This window comes from Myotis nattereri, assembly GCF_964212035.1.
Source record: "Myotis nattereri genome assembly, chromosome: X".
Lineage (NCBI taxonomy): Eukaryota > Metazoa > Chordata > Mammalia > Chiroptera > Vespertilionidae > Myotis > Myotis nattereri.
Window position 1 is genome coordinate 66,000,745 of NC_138078.1, and position 20,405 is coordinate 66,021,149.

Below are 20,405 nucleotides of genomic sequence, written 5' to 3' on the forward strand. Positions count from 1 at the left end.
TTGCTTCCTCACTGCTCACTGTACTGGGCTGCTCCCTGCAGCTCTCTGTTCCTCCTAGTTGAAGGAAGTGCCTGCTGTTGCCATATTTCTCCTATTCCCAGCCAGGCCACAAGCTTCTGGCTGCAGGGCTGCATCTATGGGCCATCTGTGCTTTCCTCCCTTTTCCTCTCCCCACTTATTCCAGGTTACCCACCTTTAAATGTTTCAATGCCCAGATTTCTCAGGCATGTGTCAGTGTTGAGCAGGGATTTGTTTGTTGAATTATAGTTGGCTAACTTGTTTAAATTTCAGGAGGAGAAGACAAGGTGCACTATCATGCTGCCATTCCTCTGATGTCACTTTTCAGGAGATTCTTAGCATTCTTCTGAAGGTTGATTGTCACTTTCCTCCAATGTCACACTTCTAAATGTTCAAAGTTCATCTGTAATGCTTTTGTCTATAGTTACCTGATTGTTAAGAAGCTATTACTCAACATGATTTAGGACTGACATATTTATTGTTTAGGCAGAGGCAGCTCTTTGAAATAGTAGGCTGACACATTGGCATACCCCAGGATGCATGAGAGTTAATTTTTGTTCTGGGGCATACTTCAGAGAAAATTACCAAACTGTTAGCCCATTTGAACAAATCAAAGGGGCAATTTTGAAGCTCATGGGATTCCAGGAATCAGTCTTCAAGGGTAGGTGTGGACCACGACACTTTGGAGGGGAGCTGGATATAAAAATGTATCAGGTATTGCAAAGACCACTGCTGTGTTTGATGATTCATTAGGAGGACCCATAGCACTCCATATGTAGTTATAATCAGCAAAGAAAAGAGGTATATGTGATGCAGTTTTGAAGAAACCAGGCTTAAGCTTACAAGTGTTCTCATCCAGTGACTACACAGGATACATTTAATTCCTCTAGCAACAGGTTGTGACATTGGGCAATGTTGTCCGCCAGGGAAGCCCATTTAGAGACTCAACTGGTCACATACCAAAATTGCCAGTTTCCCAGAATAAAAGCAGATGTTCAGCATCAGTCATTGTTTTTATAGCTTAGTCACAGTAACAAAACTATATCTGTTCTGGGACTGATAAGAATCTTTCTGAAATCCAAGTTCCCAGATTCCAGCCAAGCACCAACCTTATAAGCAGGCATTTCTAAGGATAGCACACTCTCAGGCTAGCTATGTGACCCCCCTTTTTATATATTAGGTGACCTAGGTTCAATAAACAATGCAACCAAGCTGTTTCCAAGTATTTTAAGACAGACAAGTCAATGGAAACTGAGTACAAATTGTCCACCTACTTCCTCAGTTCAATATCAGAAGGCTTCAGGACAAATATAATCATTTAGACTAACATGGAAAGGGGTCATCTAAAGCCCCAGTTCATGTGCTTCAGAACTCTGGTAGAATGTTGTACATCTTATACATTTCTGTGTCTGTCATGATGCCCCTGCTTCAGGAGGTTGCTGAGATAGTTCAACACAAGTTGTTGGGTGAATTGCTATTCTGACCTAGGTTGTTATTTTTTATTTCTTCCTTTTCACCATTTTTCTTTATTCACCCATTACCATTGAGAGCACTAATCAGAACTCCTGACATATGAATAGAGGAATATAACCCCATACTATTTTGTGAGACTACTAATCATAATAATAGATTATATTTCTTCTTGAGTTATATAATATGTCAGGTCTTTAAATGTATCAACTGACTTAATCCTCACAAATAATAATATCATAAATTAGATATTGTTATTGTCCCAGTTTTACAGATGAGAAAACTGAGGCACAGAGAGCATTAGTATAATCTTGAGTTCACCAAAACTAATGAGGCAGGGAATGATTTAAACCCAACTGGCATGACTCCAGAGCCCATACTCTTTACCACTTCTCTTTTATTGAAGGCCCAGAGTTGTCTTTACGATAATCTGTTATGTGGACTATATTCTCTTTGGTTCTGTCTCTTATGTTTATTTTCTATATTTTTATTGATTTCGTAGAGAGGAAGGGAGAGGGAGAAAGAGAGAAACATCAATGATGAGAGAGAATCATTGATTGGCTGCCTCCTGCATGCCCCCTACTGGAGATTAAGCCTGAATTCAGGGTATATGCCCTAACCAGGGGTTGAACCACAAACTCCTGGTTCATGGGTCAGCACTCAACCACTGAGCCACAGAGGCCAGGCTGACTCTTATAATTACTGGCCAATTCTCTTTACTTCTTTTATTCACTGAAGTCTCTGAGTATTTTTTTTGCAAAGTAGATTTTTCCCAATAATTACTTTCATCTTTTATCATTTACAGTTATGTCAAGTCATACCTTCTTCCTGACAAGTCTAGAAATAATAAGCGCAAGACTAAAATCAGAACTGGCATCAATCCGGAATTCAATGAAACACTAAAAGTAAGTAAATAGTCTCTCATGGTAACCCTAGTGATACTGTTCACAACCTCATTGGTTTAGAAGTAACTACAGAGAATTTGCATGTATATTTTATAAAAGTAAAATTTGAATAAATTAATATAATATTCTTTGCTTTCCTGACAGCTTTTTGGAAAAGAAACAATGTAAACCACTCTTACTTTATTTCTCTGCTGATGCTAAAGTTGAAGCTTAAGTAGAGAAGATCCAGTAAAATTATATCTTAGCTGGCACAAAAAATCTTGTCCAAAAGATATATTTTACCCTTGGGAAAACTGTTTTTTTCTAGCTCCCCACAAAAAGAAGTTTGTCATTGACTTAGCAGGTCATTTTGAACACACTCATTGTTCTGGTAACATGAATATGTGCTGTTTCTTGTTAAGATTTCAAAATTTGGCTAAATACTAGTACAGGCATGTGGTTAATGAATAATGGAAATACAGAGTTAGATTTGCGGTGTATGAGAGAAAGTGACCTAGATAAGATATGACGCAGGCCTCAATCCTAGAAAAATTACTTTTCCCCATTGGCTTCCATGTAATAACACTGTTTCTCATCCTGGATCAATCTAGACTGGTAAGAAAAATCATGGAGACTAGAATGTAGAGATTATTGTCAGTAACAGGGAAACTTATGCATCTTGTGGATAGAATGATGGATCCAATGTCCAGCATAGCAGGAAGTTGGTAAGCGAGGGCATGTGTCAGTGGGGTCATGTGCAGAAACAGGAAGCAATATCAAGATAAAAATGAGAATGAATAAATATAGGTTGAGGGTTAATACAGTGACCATAATAAGATAGCAGAGCTGAGAGTATAGAGAATAGATAAACAGAGTGATATGGCAAATTCAGGAAGCAGGGAGCCAAGGTTAATCATGTCAGGAACAGCAAGGAATCAGTATAGATGCAAATCCAAGATCAGGAATCAGTTAGTCTGAAGCAAGTCCTAGGTGGTAGTTGAATAAAACAAGCAGAAAGCTTGAGGGTGTATGGACATGCGGCCTTGGATAAATTCTACTGGAAAAGGAAAATCTACCTGAGCAATATTTTCTTTCTGTTCTTTCTATATTTACATTTACATTTTCATCTCTTCACTTAGGCTTGACTTTATGAAGTTTGGTGGTCATAAATGTCTCACTGTCAGTACTTTTCTGGATATGTGAGTTCTCATTATGAATAAAATAAGACAGAGAAGTTGAAGAATTGATATATTAAATTTTAAGCTTATAAAATACATGTCAAAAATAATTAGGCAAATAAAAACCAGGTAAAACTGGAAATGGGACAAACTTCATCCCCTAACACTTTTTTCCCCTTTATTGAATAAGATATTACAAATGTGTCCTTATCCCCCCAATGTCCCCTCATCCCCCCAATCCTGCCCTCACCCTCATGTCCTGTTGTCCACATCCATCACTTATGCTTATATGCATGCATACAAGTCCTTTGGTTGATCTTTCCCCCTCACCCCCACCCTCCCCTGCTTTCCCTCTGAGTTTTCAGCATCTGATCAATGCTTCTCTGTCTCTACATCTGTTTTTGTTCATCGGTTTACATTGTTCATTATAATCCACAAATGAGTGAGAGCATGTGATATTTATCTTTCTCTGACTGACTTATTTCACTTAGCATAATGCTCTCCAGCTCCATCCATGCTGTTGCAAATGGTAGGAGTTCCTTCTTTTTTACAGCAGCGTAGTATTCCATTGTGTAGATGTGCCAAAAGTTTTTTAATCCACTCATCTTCTGATGGGCACTTAGGCTGATTCCAAATCTTAGCGATTGTAAATTGTGCTGCTATGAACATAAGAGTCCATATTTTCTTTCTGATTGGTGTTTCTGGTTTCTTGGGATATATTCCTGGAAGTGGGATCACTAGGTCAAATGGAAGTTCCATTTTTAGTTTTTTGAGGAAACTCCATACTGTTCTGCACAGTGGCTGCATCAGTTTGCATTCCCACCAGCAGTGAACGAGGGTTCCTTTTTCTCTGCATCCTCGCCAGCATTTTTCATTTGTTGATTTGTTGATGACAGCCATTCTGACAGGTGTGAGATGGTACCTCATTGTCGTTTTGATTTACATCTCTCAGATGATTAGTGATTTTGAGCATGTTTTCATAAGTCTCTCAGCCTTATGTATGTCCTCTTTCAAAAAGTGTCTATTTAGGTCCGTTGCCCATTTTTTGATTGGGTTGTTTATCTTCCTTTTGTTAAGTTGTATGAGTTCCCTATAAATGTTGGAGATTAAACCTTTATCGGAGATATCATTGGCAAATATGTTCTCCCATGCAGTAGGTTTTCTTGTTGCTTTGTTGATGGTTTCTTTTGCTGTGCAGAAGCTTTTTATTTTGGTATAGTCCCATTTGTTTATTTTCCCTTTAGTTTCCATTGCCCTGGGAGCTGTGTCAGTGAAGAAATTCCTTTGGCATATATCTGAGATTTTGCTACCTGTGGATTCCTCTAATAATCTTATGGTTTCCTGTCGTACATTTAAATCCTTTATCCATTTTGAGTTTATTTTTGTGTATGGTGTAAGTTGGTGGTCTAGTTTCATTTTTTGCATGTGTCTGACCAAATTTCCCAGGACTATTTATTGAAGAGACTGTCTTGACTCCATTGTATGTTCTTGCCTCCTTTGTCAAATATTAATTGAGCATAGTGGTTTGGGTCAATTTCTGGGTTCTCTATTCTATTCGATTGGTCTATATGTCTGTTCTTGTGCCAGTACAAGGAAGTTTTGAGAACAGTGGCTTTGTAATACATTTTGATATCTGGTATTGAGATCCCTCCTACTTTGTTCTTCTTTCTCAGAATCACAGCAGCTACTCGGTTTTGTTTTTTGTTTTATTCCAGATGAATTTTTGGAGAGTTCTTTCTAGATCTGTGAAATACGCTGTTGGTATTTTAATGGGGAGTGCATTGATTGCTTTGGGTAGTATGGACATTTTGATGATGTTTATTCTACCAATCCATGAACATGATGTGTTCTTTGATCTGTTTGTCTTCCTCTAACTCTTTTCTCAATGTCCTGTCGTTTTCTGGGTAGAGGTCTTTTACCTCCTTGGTTAAGTTTATTCCTAGGTACCTTAATTTTTTTGGTGGAACGGTAAGTGGGTTTGTTTTTTTTAATTTCTCTTTCTGTAAGTTCACTATTGGGGTATAAAAATGCCATAGATTTCTTGGCGTTAATTTTGTATGCTGCTACATTGCCAAATTCATTTATTACATCTAATAAATGAATTTTAATGGAGTCTTTAGGGTTTTCTAAGTACAGTGTCATGTCATTAGCGAATAATAGCAATTTTACTTCTTCCTTTCCAATTTGGATGCCTTTTATTTCTTCTTCTTGTCTGATTGATTTGGCTAGCACTTCCAGTACTATGTCAAACAGGAGTGGTGAGAGGGGGCATCCCTGTCTTTTCCTGTTCTTAAGGGGAATGGTTTCAGTTTTTGCCCATTGAGTATGATGTTGGCTGTAGGTTTTTCATATAAGGCTTTTATTATGTTGAGGTATGATCCCTCTATTCCCACTTTGATGAGTGTTTTTATCAGAAATGGGCTTTGGACTTTGTCAAATGCCTTTTCTGCATCAATCGATATGTGATTTTTGTCTCTCAACTTGTTTATGTGATATATCACGTTTATTGATTTGCGGATATTGTACCAACCTTGCATTCCTGGAATGAATCCCAGTTGGTCATGGTGTATGATCTTTCTAATGTAATGCTGGATCCAGTTTGCTAGAATTTTGTTGAGAATTTTAGCATCTATGTTCATCAGGGATATTGGCCTGTAATTCTCTTTTTTGTGGTGTCTTTATCTGGTTTTGGGATTAGGGTACTGCTGGCTTCATAGAAAGAGCTTGGAAGTGTGCCTTCCTCTTGAATTTTTTGGAATAGTCTGAAAAGGATTGGCTTTAGTTCTTCTTTGAATGTTCGGTAAAACTTCCCTGTGAAGCCATCTGGTCCAGGGCTTTTGTTTGCTGGAAGCTTTTTGATTACTTTTTCAGTTTCATCAGTAGTTGTTGACCTATTCAGGTTTTTTTTATTCTTCCCGGTTGAGTTTTGGAAGCTTGTATTTTTCTAGGAATGTGCCCATTTCGTTGAGGTTGTCCAGTTTGTTGCAGTAGAGTTGTTGTTCGTAGTATTTTTTGATAATCCTTTGTATATCAGTAGGGTCAGTTGTTACTTCACCTCTTACATTTCTGATTTTGTTTACTCGGGTCCTCTCTCTTTGTTTCTTTGTATATTTCATTCCATTCCCTTCTTGCCTGGTGTGTTTCTGTGGAGAAGTCAGCTGATATTCTAATAGGAGATCCCTCGTAGGTAAATTTCTGTCTCTCTCTGGCAGCCTATAAGATTCTTACTTTGTTGTTGGTGTTTGCCAGTTTAATTATGATGTGTCTTGGTGTTGGTCTTTTGGAGTTCACCTTGTTTGGCACTCTATGTGCTTCTTGGACTTGTGTAGTTTTTTTCTTGCCAATATCAGGGAAGTTTTCTGTCATTACTTCTTCAAACAGGTTGTCTATTCCTTGTTTCTACTCCTCTCCTTCTGGCACCCCTATTAAGCGAATGTTGTTCCGTTTTTGCATTGTCCCAAAGCTCCCTTAGGCTCTCCTCTTGCTTTTTAAATTGTTTTTCCAGTTGCTCCTGTGTTTGTTTGTTTTTCCTACCTTGTCTTCTAATTCGCTGATGTGGTCCTCAGCCTCTTCTAGTCTGATGTTTAAGCCTTCCATTGTGTTCTTTATTGCAGCTCTGTCATTCTTCATTTCCTCTTGGTTCCTTTTCATGTTGGTGACATTCTCATTCAGCTCCTTATAATTCTCATTCAGTTGTGTGTGTTTATCATCCAGCTGTTTGACCATCCTTATAACCATTACTCTGAATTCTTTCTCTGATAAGTTAGTAGTCTCAATTTCATTTAACTTCCTTTCTGGTGATTTCTCTTTTTCTTTCCTTTGTGGGTTGCTTTATTGTCTTCCCATGCTTTGCTGTAATGTTTTAACTGTTGCTCAGATTGCTCTGCTACCCAGTTTCTTTAGGGTGTGGTGCTACTGGTGTGACCTCTCAGGTCTCCTGGGCTTGGTAGTCTACTGTAGCTCCTTCCTTGGGCTATTTGGGTCCTCTAGATGTAGGCCTGTGAGCTGGAAAGGCACAACTGAGGTGTTTAGAAGTCAGCAGCCATGGAGGGGGGTGTTCTAATTTTTGCTGTCTTATGCCCTTGGTTGAAATCACGCGTGCCCCACAGGGACTCACAGTGGCGTGCAGGAACCGTCTATTGAGGTGGTGGGGCTCAGGAAGCCTACATTCTGGCAAAGCGTGACTGTGGTGTCCAGAGTTCTGTAGTTGTGGGGTGGGTAGACTCAACTTTTGCTGCTGCCTCCATGGTTGAATACATGAGATTCCAGCGGCTGCTCACAGAGGCACCTGTGGTGTATTTGCCAGAAAGGTGTACTAACACACTCTGAAGGACCTTGGCACTGAAGCCACTGGATTGTAGTGTCTGTGGGCAGGTATCCCAGAAGAGGGAATTCAGCGTTTCTACAGCCCAGAAGTGCACCCGTGTTTGTTTAAGTGCATGACCAGCAGGGCTTGCAATGGGGCCCTAGGGCTGCCTGTGGAGCGGTGGTCTTAGGAGACCTGCACACTGCAAAAGCATGCAACTGTAGTGTCCAGATTTCTGCAGCTGTGGGTTGGGGAAACTCAGATTTTCCTGATGCACCTGTGGTGGATAGGCTTGCATTCCCCGTGGCGGCACACAGGAGCACTCGCAGTGAGTTTGCTAGTGCAGGTGCACTGAAGCACTCTGAAGGGCCCTGGCACGCTTTGGGCAGGTATCCAGGATTGGTGAGTTCAGAATTTCTACTGCCCAGGGGAGTGTGTCCCTATTAGTCCAAGATCAGACCCAGCAGAGACTCACCGCTCCTTCCCCAAAGTGCCCTGTGGATAGATGGGCTCAGGGGGAGTGAGCAACTGTGGCAGTGCAGTTTGCTGGCGCTGAGCTCTGATGCACTCTGAGGGGCCCTGGCGCTGAGGGGCCCTGGCGCTTAAGTTGCGCAGCTGGGTGTGTGTAGGCAGTTATTGAGGCAGAGGGAATTCAGAATTTCTACTGGGGGGCAGTGAGCTTGTGTCTGTACAAAATCACTCCCAGCTGAGGCTCACAGTGACTGCTAAGAGAAGTGTATGCAGTGGTGTGCCTGGGAGACCTGCATGCGGGAGACCTGCTTGCTGGAGATGCACAAAAGTGATGTTGGAGGTCTGCAGATGGGGAGGGGGTGGCTACACTTACTGCTGCAGGCGTGGTGGAGGTCCCAGGGTCTGCGAGTCTGCGGGTGTGGCTGCAGGATTTTGGCTGGAGTGGCTGCCGGGTCTCGGGCAATGTCCAAGGCCTGTCTGGGTGGTGGTGCTGCTGAGTTCCTAGAAGAGGCCGCTCTCCCCTTCAAGATGGCGGGGGCTCCATGCCAGAGTCCAGCAGTCTGGGAGTGCCGCAGAGGTGGTAGTCTCTCTGTGTCCCAGAGAGCCTGGTCTGTCAGCCTCTGCTGCCCCTGCCGGATTTAACTGTCCCTCACTCACTCACTCGCTCACACACACACCACACACATCCACACACTCTCCTTTCATCCCCTCACTCACTCACTTCCTATCCCTCACCTCAGTCCTGCCAGCCGCCATCTTCGATACTCTTTCCCCTAACACTTTTTTATACAATATCTGAAGTTGATTGACTCCCCCCTAAATATTTTGCTGATATATCTTTCAGTGCTAGATCTAACACAAAATGAGCTTATGGAATAGAACCTCAGTTGTAGCGGAAACAAAGAAAAAACTTTTTGCGTTTGTTTGGTTTGTTCATATTACTAATGCATCTGATCTGAAAGATGGTGAAAGTAAATTTCAACCTGTCCTGAAATTGGCCAGAGCCTTTCATATGGAATGTAATGCTGTCAATTTCATTTGCAGTATACTATCAGCCATACCCAACTGGAAACAAGAACACTGCAGCTCTCAGTCTGGCATTATGATCGATTTGGACATAACAGCTTCCTTGGGGAGGTGGAGATTCCTTTTGACTCATGGAACTTTGAAAATTCAAGTGATGAGTGGTTTGTACTTCAGCCCAAGGTAGGAAATGCTTCCAGATTAGTCAAACAATTATACAATGAGTCAAGTTATGAACCACATTGATATCTTCCAATTTTCAAGGGATAATCTGAAAAATTAGTAGTACAACTAATTTTGGAATCATGTAATAAATGTAAATATATTCTTTTGTAAATCTTTATTCAATACAATGCCAACCACATAATCATATATATTATTGCAAACCACATAATCATATATATTATTGCAAACCACATAGTCATATACATTATAATATGCTTTACTAAAAATGTATATCATTTGGAGGTCTCTATTGATAAAATAAATACATGATATGATCCTATTTGAAAGAGAACACATTCATTTTCACATAAACAAAAACAAAGAGAACACATTCATTTTCACATAAACAGAAACAAATCCATAGAGCAAGATCAATGTCAAAACATTCTCTCTATCCCCCATTCTTTATAAGTCAGACATAAGCAGGAGTTGTCTTACCTTGGCTCACATGAGGAAGTGACCAATAGCTAATGTATCTGGTTTTCTACTTTCCTACTTTTGAGATTCATAACCCAGGACTTGAGTTATAGTCACAGAAATAATTTCAAGGCTGGTTCTAGAAATTGATAATATAGTATGTTGTAAACTACCTTGGATTCATTCAATGAAGCTGGAGTCCTTCTACAGGTAGTCAAGAGTAAAGTGGGAAAAAAAAAGATCATGTTTACATAACCAAACATTTTTCTTTATATAGAAAGACAAAAGAAGAAGAAAAAGCATGATAGTAAAGATAATGGACTCAAATGAAAATTCCTGAGTTTAATCCTGGTAGCTTCATGATTGTCTGTGTGAACTTGGGCAAATTCCTTAACTTCCCAGGCTTTGGCATTCTCATTTGTGATATAATAATTTGACATAGCTTATAGGGATGCTGCAAGGTTTGAATATGCATTTTATGTGATGCTCACAGTATTGTGTTGGGCACATTGTAAACTCTCAATAAAGGCTAGGTAATATCTATATTATATCACAGTCCCCTTATTGCAATTGACAGAAATCCCAACCCATACTGCTCAAAAAGGAAAAGGAAATTATTGGTCAGTGATTATCAAGCAGGGCTTGATCTACTTCTCTGTGTTGACCTAATTTTCAAACTTCATACAGTATTTGCCTTCTTCACAAGCTCCAGGTATGTTTCTTTTGGACACTACACAATTTCAAGCCTCCCATCCTAGCACCACACTGTCTAAGAGAAGAGGGAGTTCCTCCTCCTCCAATAGTCTAACCAATACCCTGGGCCTGGTTATCTTAATCCTAGATTATTTGCCCATCCTGAGATGACACTGTGGCCATAGAAGTGAGCTATGTTGACTTGTTTAAGACAATCAGAACACATCCTGGTCCTAAAGGTAGTATTGCCCCAGAGGAAATTCAGGTATAGTAGTACTAAAGGAACGGTGAGTGGATGCTAGACAGGAAAAAGCAACGGGTATCAACAATAACAAATGTTTGGGTATCAACAATAACAAATGTTGATCATCATCAGTAGCAACATTGTTCACATCTAATGGTTACAACAACCATTGTGAGCTAAGTATCATTATCCTCATTTTATATAAGGAGACTGAGACCCAGAAATTAAATACAACTTTCTAGTGGGATTTTATAAATTTTGGTCTCAAACATGGTGGAAATAACTAATAAAAAAAAATATTTAGGAGGTATAATTTGGCTGTGAGTAAAATCGACAACAATATAATAAAAATATTTAAACATAAAATAACTGCAAGCCCATGACTAACATAAATGTGATAGAGATACAAAGTACAATAATAACAACAAATGATTCCACAATAGTATAACAGTCTTCTGACAATATTTATGGAAAATATTTGGTCATTACAGCTTTACATTTCTTGGAATTGAATGAGATGACTCACCATAATGGATGGCACTTAATGTGACCTAACAATCTCCTATCACTTCATTCCTTATGTGTATGGGTGAGCATCATAGAATCATAGATAGAAAATGTCTAAGGCATCATATGATGCATGACATAGATGAAGGATGATTAACATGCATTTTAGTACATAAAATCAACTTCTTTACCATAAATTTAACTTTAAAGCATATTTGGGGTTCTTTGGAAATCAGCTTAGAGTATCCTCTGTGCTCAGGTAACAACTTTTCCAGGTAATTACTTTCACATTGCCATTGAGTGGTTTCACTTTCTAATACCATAAGGAGAAGCATCTCTCTGAGCCTGCTCAAGGTAGAAAAGTTCCGATTGTGTTTAATATCTGTTGAACTCAGTTGGTTCTCTGCCAAATGACTTTGGATTCCTTTCACCAAGTTTGTTAGAATTTTTTCCTCCAACCACCTCCACCTGAAACTCTCTTTAGAAAACTATCCTCGGGTTACTGTGGCTTTTTCCACATGGGCAAAGAGCCAGAAATTCTTTGGAGTTTATGGATCTCCTGCAACAAGGCAACTCTTAACCAACACCTGATAGGTGGGGTGGAGGAAGGGATCTGAAAACTCAATTCCCTTACTTAGTGTTGGAAAAATTTGAAGGTGTTACTTATATTCCAGAGCACTTCTGCTGGATCAGTCTCTGTCTTTGCCTGGATCCCTCTCTTCCCTGACCTGTTTCTCCCACCCTATCACTGGATTATCCTGAGAATACTTCCTTAGTCTCTTGTATAAGAATCCTCATCTCTGAGTTCATTTCTGGGGAACCCAATATTAAGTTAGTGTCACTAATCCATGTCATCTTCCTCTGCCAAGCTTCTTCTTAAACATATGGAGGAAAGGCTGCAGGTTTGCATTACATCCAAAAATGAAGGTGGGGAAAAAAAATGAAGGTGGGTATCCTGCTTGGTATGCTGCGTCTCACTTCATTAGTGGCTCATCCTCAGGCTGAGCTGCGCTCTGTGTGATGATTAATTATCAGAAGTTTCACTTAATTCTCAATCTCTTGGATCAGTCATTTTGATGCAGTAGTCACTTCATTAGCTGCTACTTGAGCAGCCCCAGAGACTTGATATTTCTTGTAGATTATCCAGCTGAGGAGGTGTAATGTGAGCTACTGGAACTAATTTACTTAGTAATAGAGGATCAGAATTGATAGTCCCCAAGCTTTTGGAAAGACAGATATGTTTTCACAGTGGGGAATACTGGAAAGACATAGTCTCTTACTTCTTATTGAGTCTGTGCTAGTGGAAGCCCCTTAACACTTACCTTTGTTTTAGTTAGGTCTTACAGCACTAAGCCAGTCAAGAAGCTATTTCAGACCCAGAAATAATTCAAGATACCAAACATACTATAAAGTAGTTTCACTGTATAATTTCCATTTTACTGCATGATATGGAATTGCTTAGTAGCTATAATTCATTATGTTACTGAAAGACATGTTAGGTAGTTAAACAAGAAGGGCTTGTTAGTATGAATTACCATTCATGTGTTCCCAGAGGCGCTATTATAAATACAAGTACCTTTGAAAATCAACAGCCAGTTTAAGTGGTTTTCCAAGGAAAATTTCTCTGTTCTGCCTTCAGGTAGAGAGTAAATGTAAATTCCTGTGGAATTGATACCTAGCTAAAAGGCTGTTTCTTTATTGGGCAGTTTAGTAAGACATTGGTTTTTAATTTATTATCCCATCTTAGACCTGTAAATGCACTGAGAACTCTGCTTTCTACTCTGATGAAAAGTGGCTCCCTCTTAAAAAACAAACAAACAAACAAAAAAACAACCCAGAAGATAATGGGTATTACTAATTATACTGCACCCCTGCTCAGAGACCCGACCACTTTTAATGTACTTTGAATAAATCCTAACCCTCACCTTGGCACTCAATGCTCTCTTGATATAGGCCAGTCTTTTGAAACAAAGAAGGATGTCGGTGCTCTTCCCATATCCCCATTTCCATGCATACATGGCTGTCCATGGCTTCCACTCCCACCAGCCAACACCTCTCAGTCTTTGTAGGCTGCTGGAGTGGGTTTGATCTGTGGGCATGGGAAACCAGAATAGCCTGGGTATTTAAGTCTCCTGGGGATTGAGGGCAGAAGGAACAATCACTCTCACTCCCTTGCCTCCTATGGGGCCAGCTCTGAGGTGCTCTGTCTTATTTATAGATCTCCCTGTGGGACTGAGCAAAAGTTACTCTTCATGAATTTTTGCCTGATATCACAACCTTGTGAGTCTCACTTCACTTTCTGATCCCACTTCTCCACTACACTTCCTAGTAAAACACTCTAACATAAGTTCATGTCTTAGGGTCTTCTGGGGAACCCAGAGTAGACACTTTGCTTGCATCTTCCTTGCTACCATTTTCCTGTACACACACCTCTAACCACACCTGACGTTATTTTACTTCTTATACACGTTCTACTCAGTTCCCACTGTATTTTGCTCATACTGCTTTCTTGACCTGGACTAACCTTCTTTCCACTCTATCTTCATCTGACATCATCTCTCCTAATCCAATCTAGATTACTCTTTTTCTTCCCACAGTGGTTTATTTGTACTTAATTGGAGCAACTGTCATCATTTGTATGACATTGAGCTTGCTATGTAGTAGAAGCCTAGGAGAAGACTCCCAGAAATCAGAACTAATAGTAGGTTTATTAATAAAGTCACATAACATACACATACAAACACATTTCTAAGGCATTTCTTAAATGTTTATTTTAACTTAAGTAAATGTGCATTTGTTTTCAAGTCTTTTAATATAGGAACAATTCATGTTATTTGAGCATGGTTTCAGTTATTAAAATTCTGTCATATCTTTCTGGAATAAATTCTACAGGTTATAAATCATCATCAACAGCTTCAAGTTTTAATTTCTCCACAGGGAAACAAGAATTTAAGAATACTTTCAAAGCAAAACAAATATAAAATCTTTCTAAATAGTCATATTTTTTCTAATCTTTTATAGCTTTGAGCCCAATAGCTAATTTATTTTAAAATCTTTAGCTTTTCTAAACTATTCAATTTAATTTTCATAGTAACAGTTAACTTTTTGTACTCTTTGGTTTATTAAATTATACAATTAGAACCACAAAGATACCCTCCTGGCATAAAGAGCTTGGGAGACTAATGCAGCTGATACTTTTTTTTTTTTCAATGATAAAGAGAATTTTATTTTTTTAATATATATTTTTTTAATTGCTTAAAGTATTACAAAAAGTATTACATATGTCTCCTTTCCCCCCCCCCCCGCCCTTGACAATCCCCTGGCCTCCCCTACCCCCCAGTGTCTTATGTCCATTGGTTATGCTTATATGCATGCATAAAAGTCCTTTGGTTGATCTCTTACCCACCCTCCTCCTGCCCTCCCACCCTCCCCAGCCTTCCTGCTGTAGTTTGACAGTCTGTTCGAGGCAGCTCTGCCTCTGTATCTATTTTTGTTCATAAGTTTATAATGGTCTTTATTATCCAGAAATGAGTGACATCATGTGGTATTTTTCCTTCATTGACTGGCTTATTTCACTTAGCATAATGCTCTCCAGTTCCATCCATGCTGTTGCAAATGGTAAGAGTTCCTTCTTTTTTATAGCAGCATAGTATTCCATCAAGTAGATGTACCACAGTTTTCTAATCCATTCATCTACAGATGGGCACTTAGGCTGTTTCCAGATCTTAGCTATGGTGAACTGTGCTGCTATGAACATAGGGGTGCATATATCCTTTCTGATTGGTGTTTCTGGTTTCCTGGGATATATTCCTAGAAGTGGGATCACAGGGTCAAATGGGAGTTTCATTTGTAGTTTTTTGAGGAAACTCCATACTGTTCTCCATAGTGGCTGCACCAGTCTGCATTCCCACCAGCAGTGCACAAGTGTTCCTTTTTCTCCACATCCTCTCCAGCACTTGTTGTTTGTTGATTTGTTGATGATAGCCAGTCTGACAGGTGTGAGATGGTACCTCATTGTTGTTTTGATTTGCATCTCTCTGATGATTAGTGACTTTGAGCATGTTTTCATATGTCTCTTGGCTTTCTGAATGTCCTCTTTTGAAAGGTGTCTATTTAGATCCTTTGCCCATTTTCTGATTGGATTTTTTATCTTCCTTTTGTTAAGTTGTATGAGTTCCCTATAAATTTTGGAGATTAGGCCCTTATCAGATATGACATTGGCAAATATGTTTTCTCACACAGTGGGTTTTCTTGTTGTTTTGTTGATGGTTTCTTTTGCTGTGCGGAAGCTTTTTATTTTGATGTAGTCCCATTTGTTTATTTTGTCTTTAGTTTCCAATGCCCTAGGAGCTGTATCGGTGAAGAAATTGCTTCGGCATATGTCTGAGATTTTGTTGCCTTTGGATTCTTCTAGTATTTGTATGGTTTCCCGTCGTATATTTAAGTCCTTTATCCATTTTGAGTTTATTTTTGTGTATGGTGTAAGTTGGTGGTCTAGTTTCATTTTCTTGCATGTATCTGTCCAATTTTCCCAACACCATTTATTGAAGAGACCATCTTGACTCCATTGTATGTTCTTGCCTCCTTTGTCAAATATTAATTGAGCGTATTGGTTGGGGCTGATTTCTGGGCTCTCTATTCTATTCCATTGATCTATATGTCTGTTCTTGTGCCAGTACCAGGCAGTTTTGAGAACAGTGGCTTTGTAATACAGCTTGATATCTGGTATTGAGATCCCACCTACTTTGTTCTTTCTCAGGATCGTGCAGCTGATTCTTGATGAGCATGCAGTTCAACTGATAAGCGCAGACATGCATGGTCTTTGTAGAGAGAAGCCTGCTCTTCATTGGGAATGGAGAGCATTAAATAATCTAATAAATCAGTTAAAAGACAGGATGCCCAGCCAGAGTGGCTCAATGGTTGAACATCGACCTATGAACCAGGAGGTCACAATTCAATTCATGGTCAGGGCACATGCCCAGGTTGTGGGCTCTATCCCCAGTAGGGGTTGTGCAGGAGGCAGCTGATCAATTATTCTCTCTCATCATTGATGTTTCTATCTCACTCTCCCTCTCCCTTCCTCTCTAAAGTAAATAAAAATATGTTTTAAAAAATAAGGACAATGATAGAGCTTCTTCCTGTATGTGTCCTGGATAGAATGAAAACTCATTGAAAGTAGGGTCTGTGTCTTGGTATCCCTCCACCATTTGACAAAATGCCTTAAAAGAATTACTACAAGAAGGCATTTCATATGTGCTGGTTGAATGTAATTCTGCTACTTTTGTCTGAGAATGAATTGTCTGAGAAGGAGAGCATGGTGCCTTAGAATTCCCTTGCAATAATAAAAAAAATAATGCCCCTAAGCATTAGATATGTGCAGAATGCAAGGTGACTCCCCCATCTTGGCTTTCTTTTGTATGTGATTATGAAGCTACAGGACTTCGTATTTCTTGTTCCCTAATTTTACAAGATTTGAAGACTTTATTTATATAAAGTCACCAGTATATTTTAAGCTAAAAACCAATGAAACATTAATAAATCCCAATAATACACATTTTTTAAAAATACATTTGTTTTTATTGATTTGAGAGAGGAAAGGAGAGAGAGTGAGAGATAGAAATATTGATCGAGTGCCTCCTGCACTCCCCTTACTGAGGATCGAGCCCACAATCTAAGCATGTTCCCTGACCAACATTCAAACTAGTGACCTTTTGGTTCGCTGTTGAGCCATACTGTCCAGGCACCAATAAGCAAGTTTTTATCTCTACTAATACATTATATATTAGTATGTGACACTTGCACATATCACTGATTTCTACCAACATATTTTCCCACCCGAAGGTCTCAGCCAAAAGCAAATAGAGCCTGTTCCCACATGTACAAAAATACTACACTAAACCTTAGTGGTGTAAATAATAATTTATTATTATCATTCATCATTCTGTGAGGTAGCTGGGCTCACCTAGGTGGTTCTCATTTAAGGTCTCTCATGTGGTTACAGCCAGATGGGAGAGTAAGACTGAAGTTATCTTAAAGATTGACCAAGTTGGTCAAGTGGCTGTCTCAAACTTGATGTTGGCTGCCAGCTAGGAATTCAGCCCTGACAGTAGGTGCACCTACATGTGGCATGGCCTCTATCATGGGTTTTCAGGGGGAATATCCCAAGAATATCTATTCTAGGAGATAAAGTAGAAGCTGTTAATCTTAAGGCTCAGACCCTAAAATTGGCACATTGTCACTTCTGCTATCTTCTACCAGTCAAAGCAATCACAGAGCCCATTCAGATCCAAAAATAAAGGACAAACACCCGACTTCTCATTAGCTATAGTATCAAAAAAGTAGTGACCTTTTGAATCTGCCATAATATCCATTATAATTTTTCATTTATGACATTCTCATGAACCAAAATTTATTGAAACTTCAAAACAATAAGAAAAGTCCTTTACAAAGCACTCGTTCTAAAATAATCAGATTAAATATTAGATGAAGAGTGTTTCACCATGTAATCTCATTTTTGCCCCTGGTAAGATGGATGAATAAAATACTTAAATGATTTCCCACACTTACTAATAAGTTTTACCACAATCAAGATGAAAGAAAGCCCTAACCGGTTTGGCTCAACAGGTAGAGCATTGGCCTGCAGACTGAAGGGTCCCAGGTTCAATTCCAGTCAAGGGCATGTACCTTGGTTATGGGCACATTCCCAGTAGGGGGTGTGCAGTAGGAAGCTAATTTATGTTTCTCTCTCACTGATGTTCCTTCCTCTCTGTAAAAAAATCAATAATATATATATATATATTAAAAAGGAAAGACAGTCAGACAAGGATTCCTTTTGGTCTTTCTTTCTTTCTTTCTTTCTTTCTTTCTTTCTTTCTTTCTTTCTTCCTTTCTTTCTTTCTTTCTTTCTTTCTTTTTTTTCCTGAGGCTTGAACAGCTTCTGGCTTTGCTGTGAATTTTTAGGTTTCTGAATTTTTTCAGTCTGTCTTCTCTCAGAAGAGAGTAGTTCTCACATTCTTGGCTCAGTACTAAGGAGTCCGATTTCTTAATGAAGATTCTTAGAAAGTACATTACTTTTCTTACCCTAATTATGAAGAATTAAAGTTCAGTTGACTCAGTGGCAAGGGGGAGGCCTACAGAACATATGTTTTTGATTTGCATTTTTTTCATTTAAACTTTTGATTTTAGGATGACTATAGTTCAACATAAAGTTATAATAAGTAATACAGAGAGATCTTATATAGCCATTACCCAGTTTCCCTCAACATCACAGTCACGATACGACATTGATATAACCTATCAATTTTATTCAGATTTCCTCAATTTTCATTTGTGTGTGTGCTTATATATTTATTTCTATGCCAGTTTACCACATGTGTAGCTTTGTGTATCTACCAAACATCCAAGTTACAGAACAGTTCCATCATCACAAAATCCCTAATGTTCTTTTATAATGATACCCACTTCCCTCCTGCCATGCCCACCCCTAACTTCTAGCAACCACTAATCTGTTCTCCATACCTATTATTTTATCATTTTAAGAATGTCATATAAATGAAATTGTATAGTGTGTATCTTTTGAGACTGTCTTTTTGTAACTCAGCATGCTTTTCTAGAGATCTAAGTTGTTGTGTATATCGATAGTCATTCCTTTTTACTGCTGAGTAGTATTCTATGGTATAGATATATCACAGTTAATTTAATCATCCACTTCTTGAAGGACATCTAAGTAGTTTCCAGTGGGTTACTATCTATTTATATAAAAACCCTGGGTGTAACAGCATGACCGAGGCTTGACCAAATGGAAGGAAGTCAGTCCTGCAGGGGTTGTCTTGGAAACAGCTGCACCCTCCCTGAGCTGTTTCCCATGAGGGTGGTGAGGTTTCAGGCAGGAACCCACCCTCAGAGTGTGGACACACTAAGTCCTGGGTTCTCTTAGCCACAGCTGCGCCCTCCCTGAGCTGTTTCTGGTAAGGGAAAGGTTTAAGGCAGGAACCGGCCCTTGGAGCATGGATGCGTACCTTTATAAAGTTTTAATACATTATATTAGAGGTTGTGGTAGTACTGTTTTACCCACAACATCTACAGGAATTGCTGCAAATTTACTTCTCGATGGAAGCACCTTTCATTCCCAATGTAAATTACTCATTCCACTAAATGAAACTTCTATTTCTAGACTCATTATAAACAGTGAAGTTGCTAAAACTATTAAAAAGGCCCAACTTCTCATTATTGATGAATGCACCATGGCACCCAGTCATGCTATAAACACCATAGACAGATTACTAAGAGAAATTTGAATGTTGAATTTGGTGGGAAAGTTCTCCTTCTTGGAGGGGATTTTTGACAATGTCTCAGTATTGTACCACATGCTATATGATCGGCCATAGTACAAACGAGTTTAAAGTACTGCAATGTTTGGGGATGTTTCAGAAAGTTGTCTCTTACAACAAATATGAGATCAGAGGATTCTGCTTATAGTGAATGGTTAGTAAAACTTGGAGATGGCAAATGATAGCAGTTTTCATTTAGGAATGGATATTATTGAAATCTCCTGTGAAATGATTTGTAATGGATCTATTATTGAAGCTATCTTTGGAAGTACTATATCTATAGATAATATTAAAAATATTTCTTAATGTGCAATTCTTTGTCCAAAAAATGAGCATGTTCAAAAAGTAAATGAAGAAATTTTGGATATACTCGATGGAGATTTTCACATATATTTGAGTGATGATTCTTTTGATTCCACAGATGATGCTGAAAAGGAAAATTTTCCCATCGAGTTTCTTAATAGTATTACTCCTTTGGGAATGCTGTGTCATAAATTAAAATTGATAGTGGGTGCAACCATCATACTATTGAGAAATCTTAATAGTAAATGGGGTCTTTGTAATGGTACCAGTTTTATTATCAAAAGATTACAACCTAACATTATCAAAGCTGAAGTATTAACAGGATCTGCAGAGGGA

The 20,405-nt window shown here is 38.9% G+C and overlaps 1 protein-coding gene across 1 annotated transcript in view; it reads left to right on the forward strand.

The window, feature by feature from the left end:
* The window catches only part of SYTL5 (synaptotagmin like 5), a 334,838-nt gene that overhangs the window by 259,584 nt on the left and 54,849 nt on the right, over window positions 1-20,405 (forward strand). The window contains 2 exon segments of the mRNA XM_081081271.1: window positions 2,294-2,393; window positions 9,372-9,533. Of these exon segments, the coding sequence (XP_080937397.1) occupies window positions 2,294-2,393; window positions 9,372-9,533 (262 nt within the window).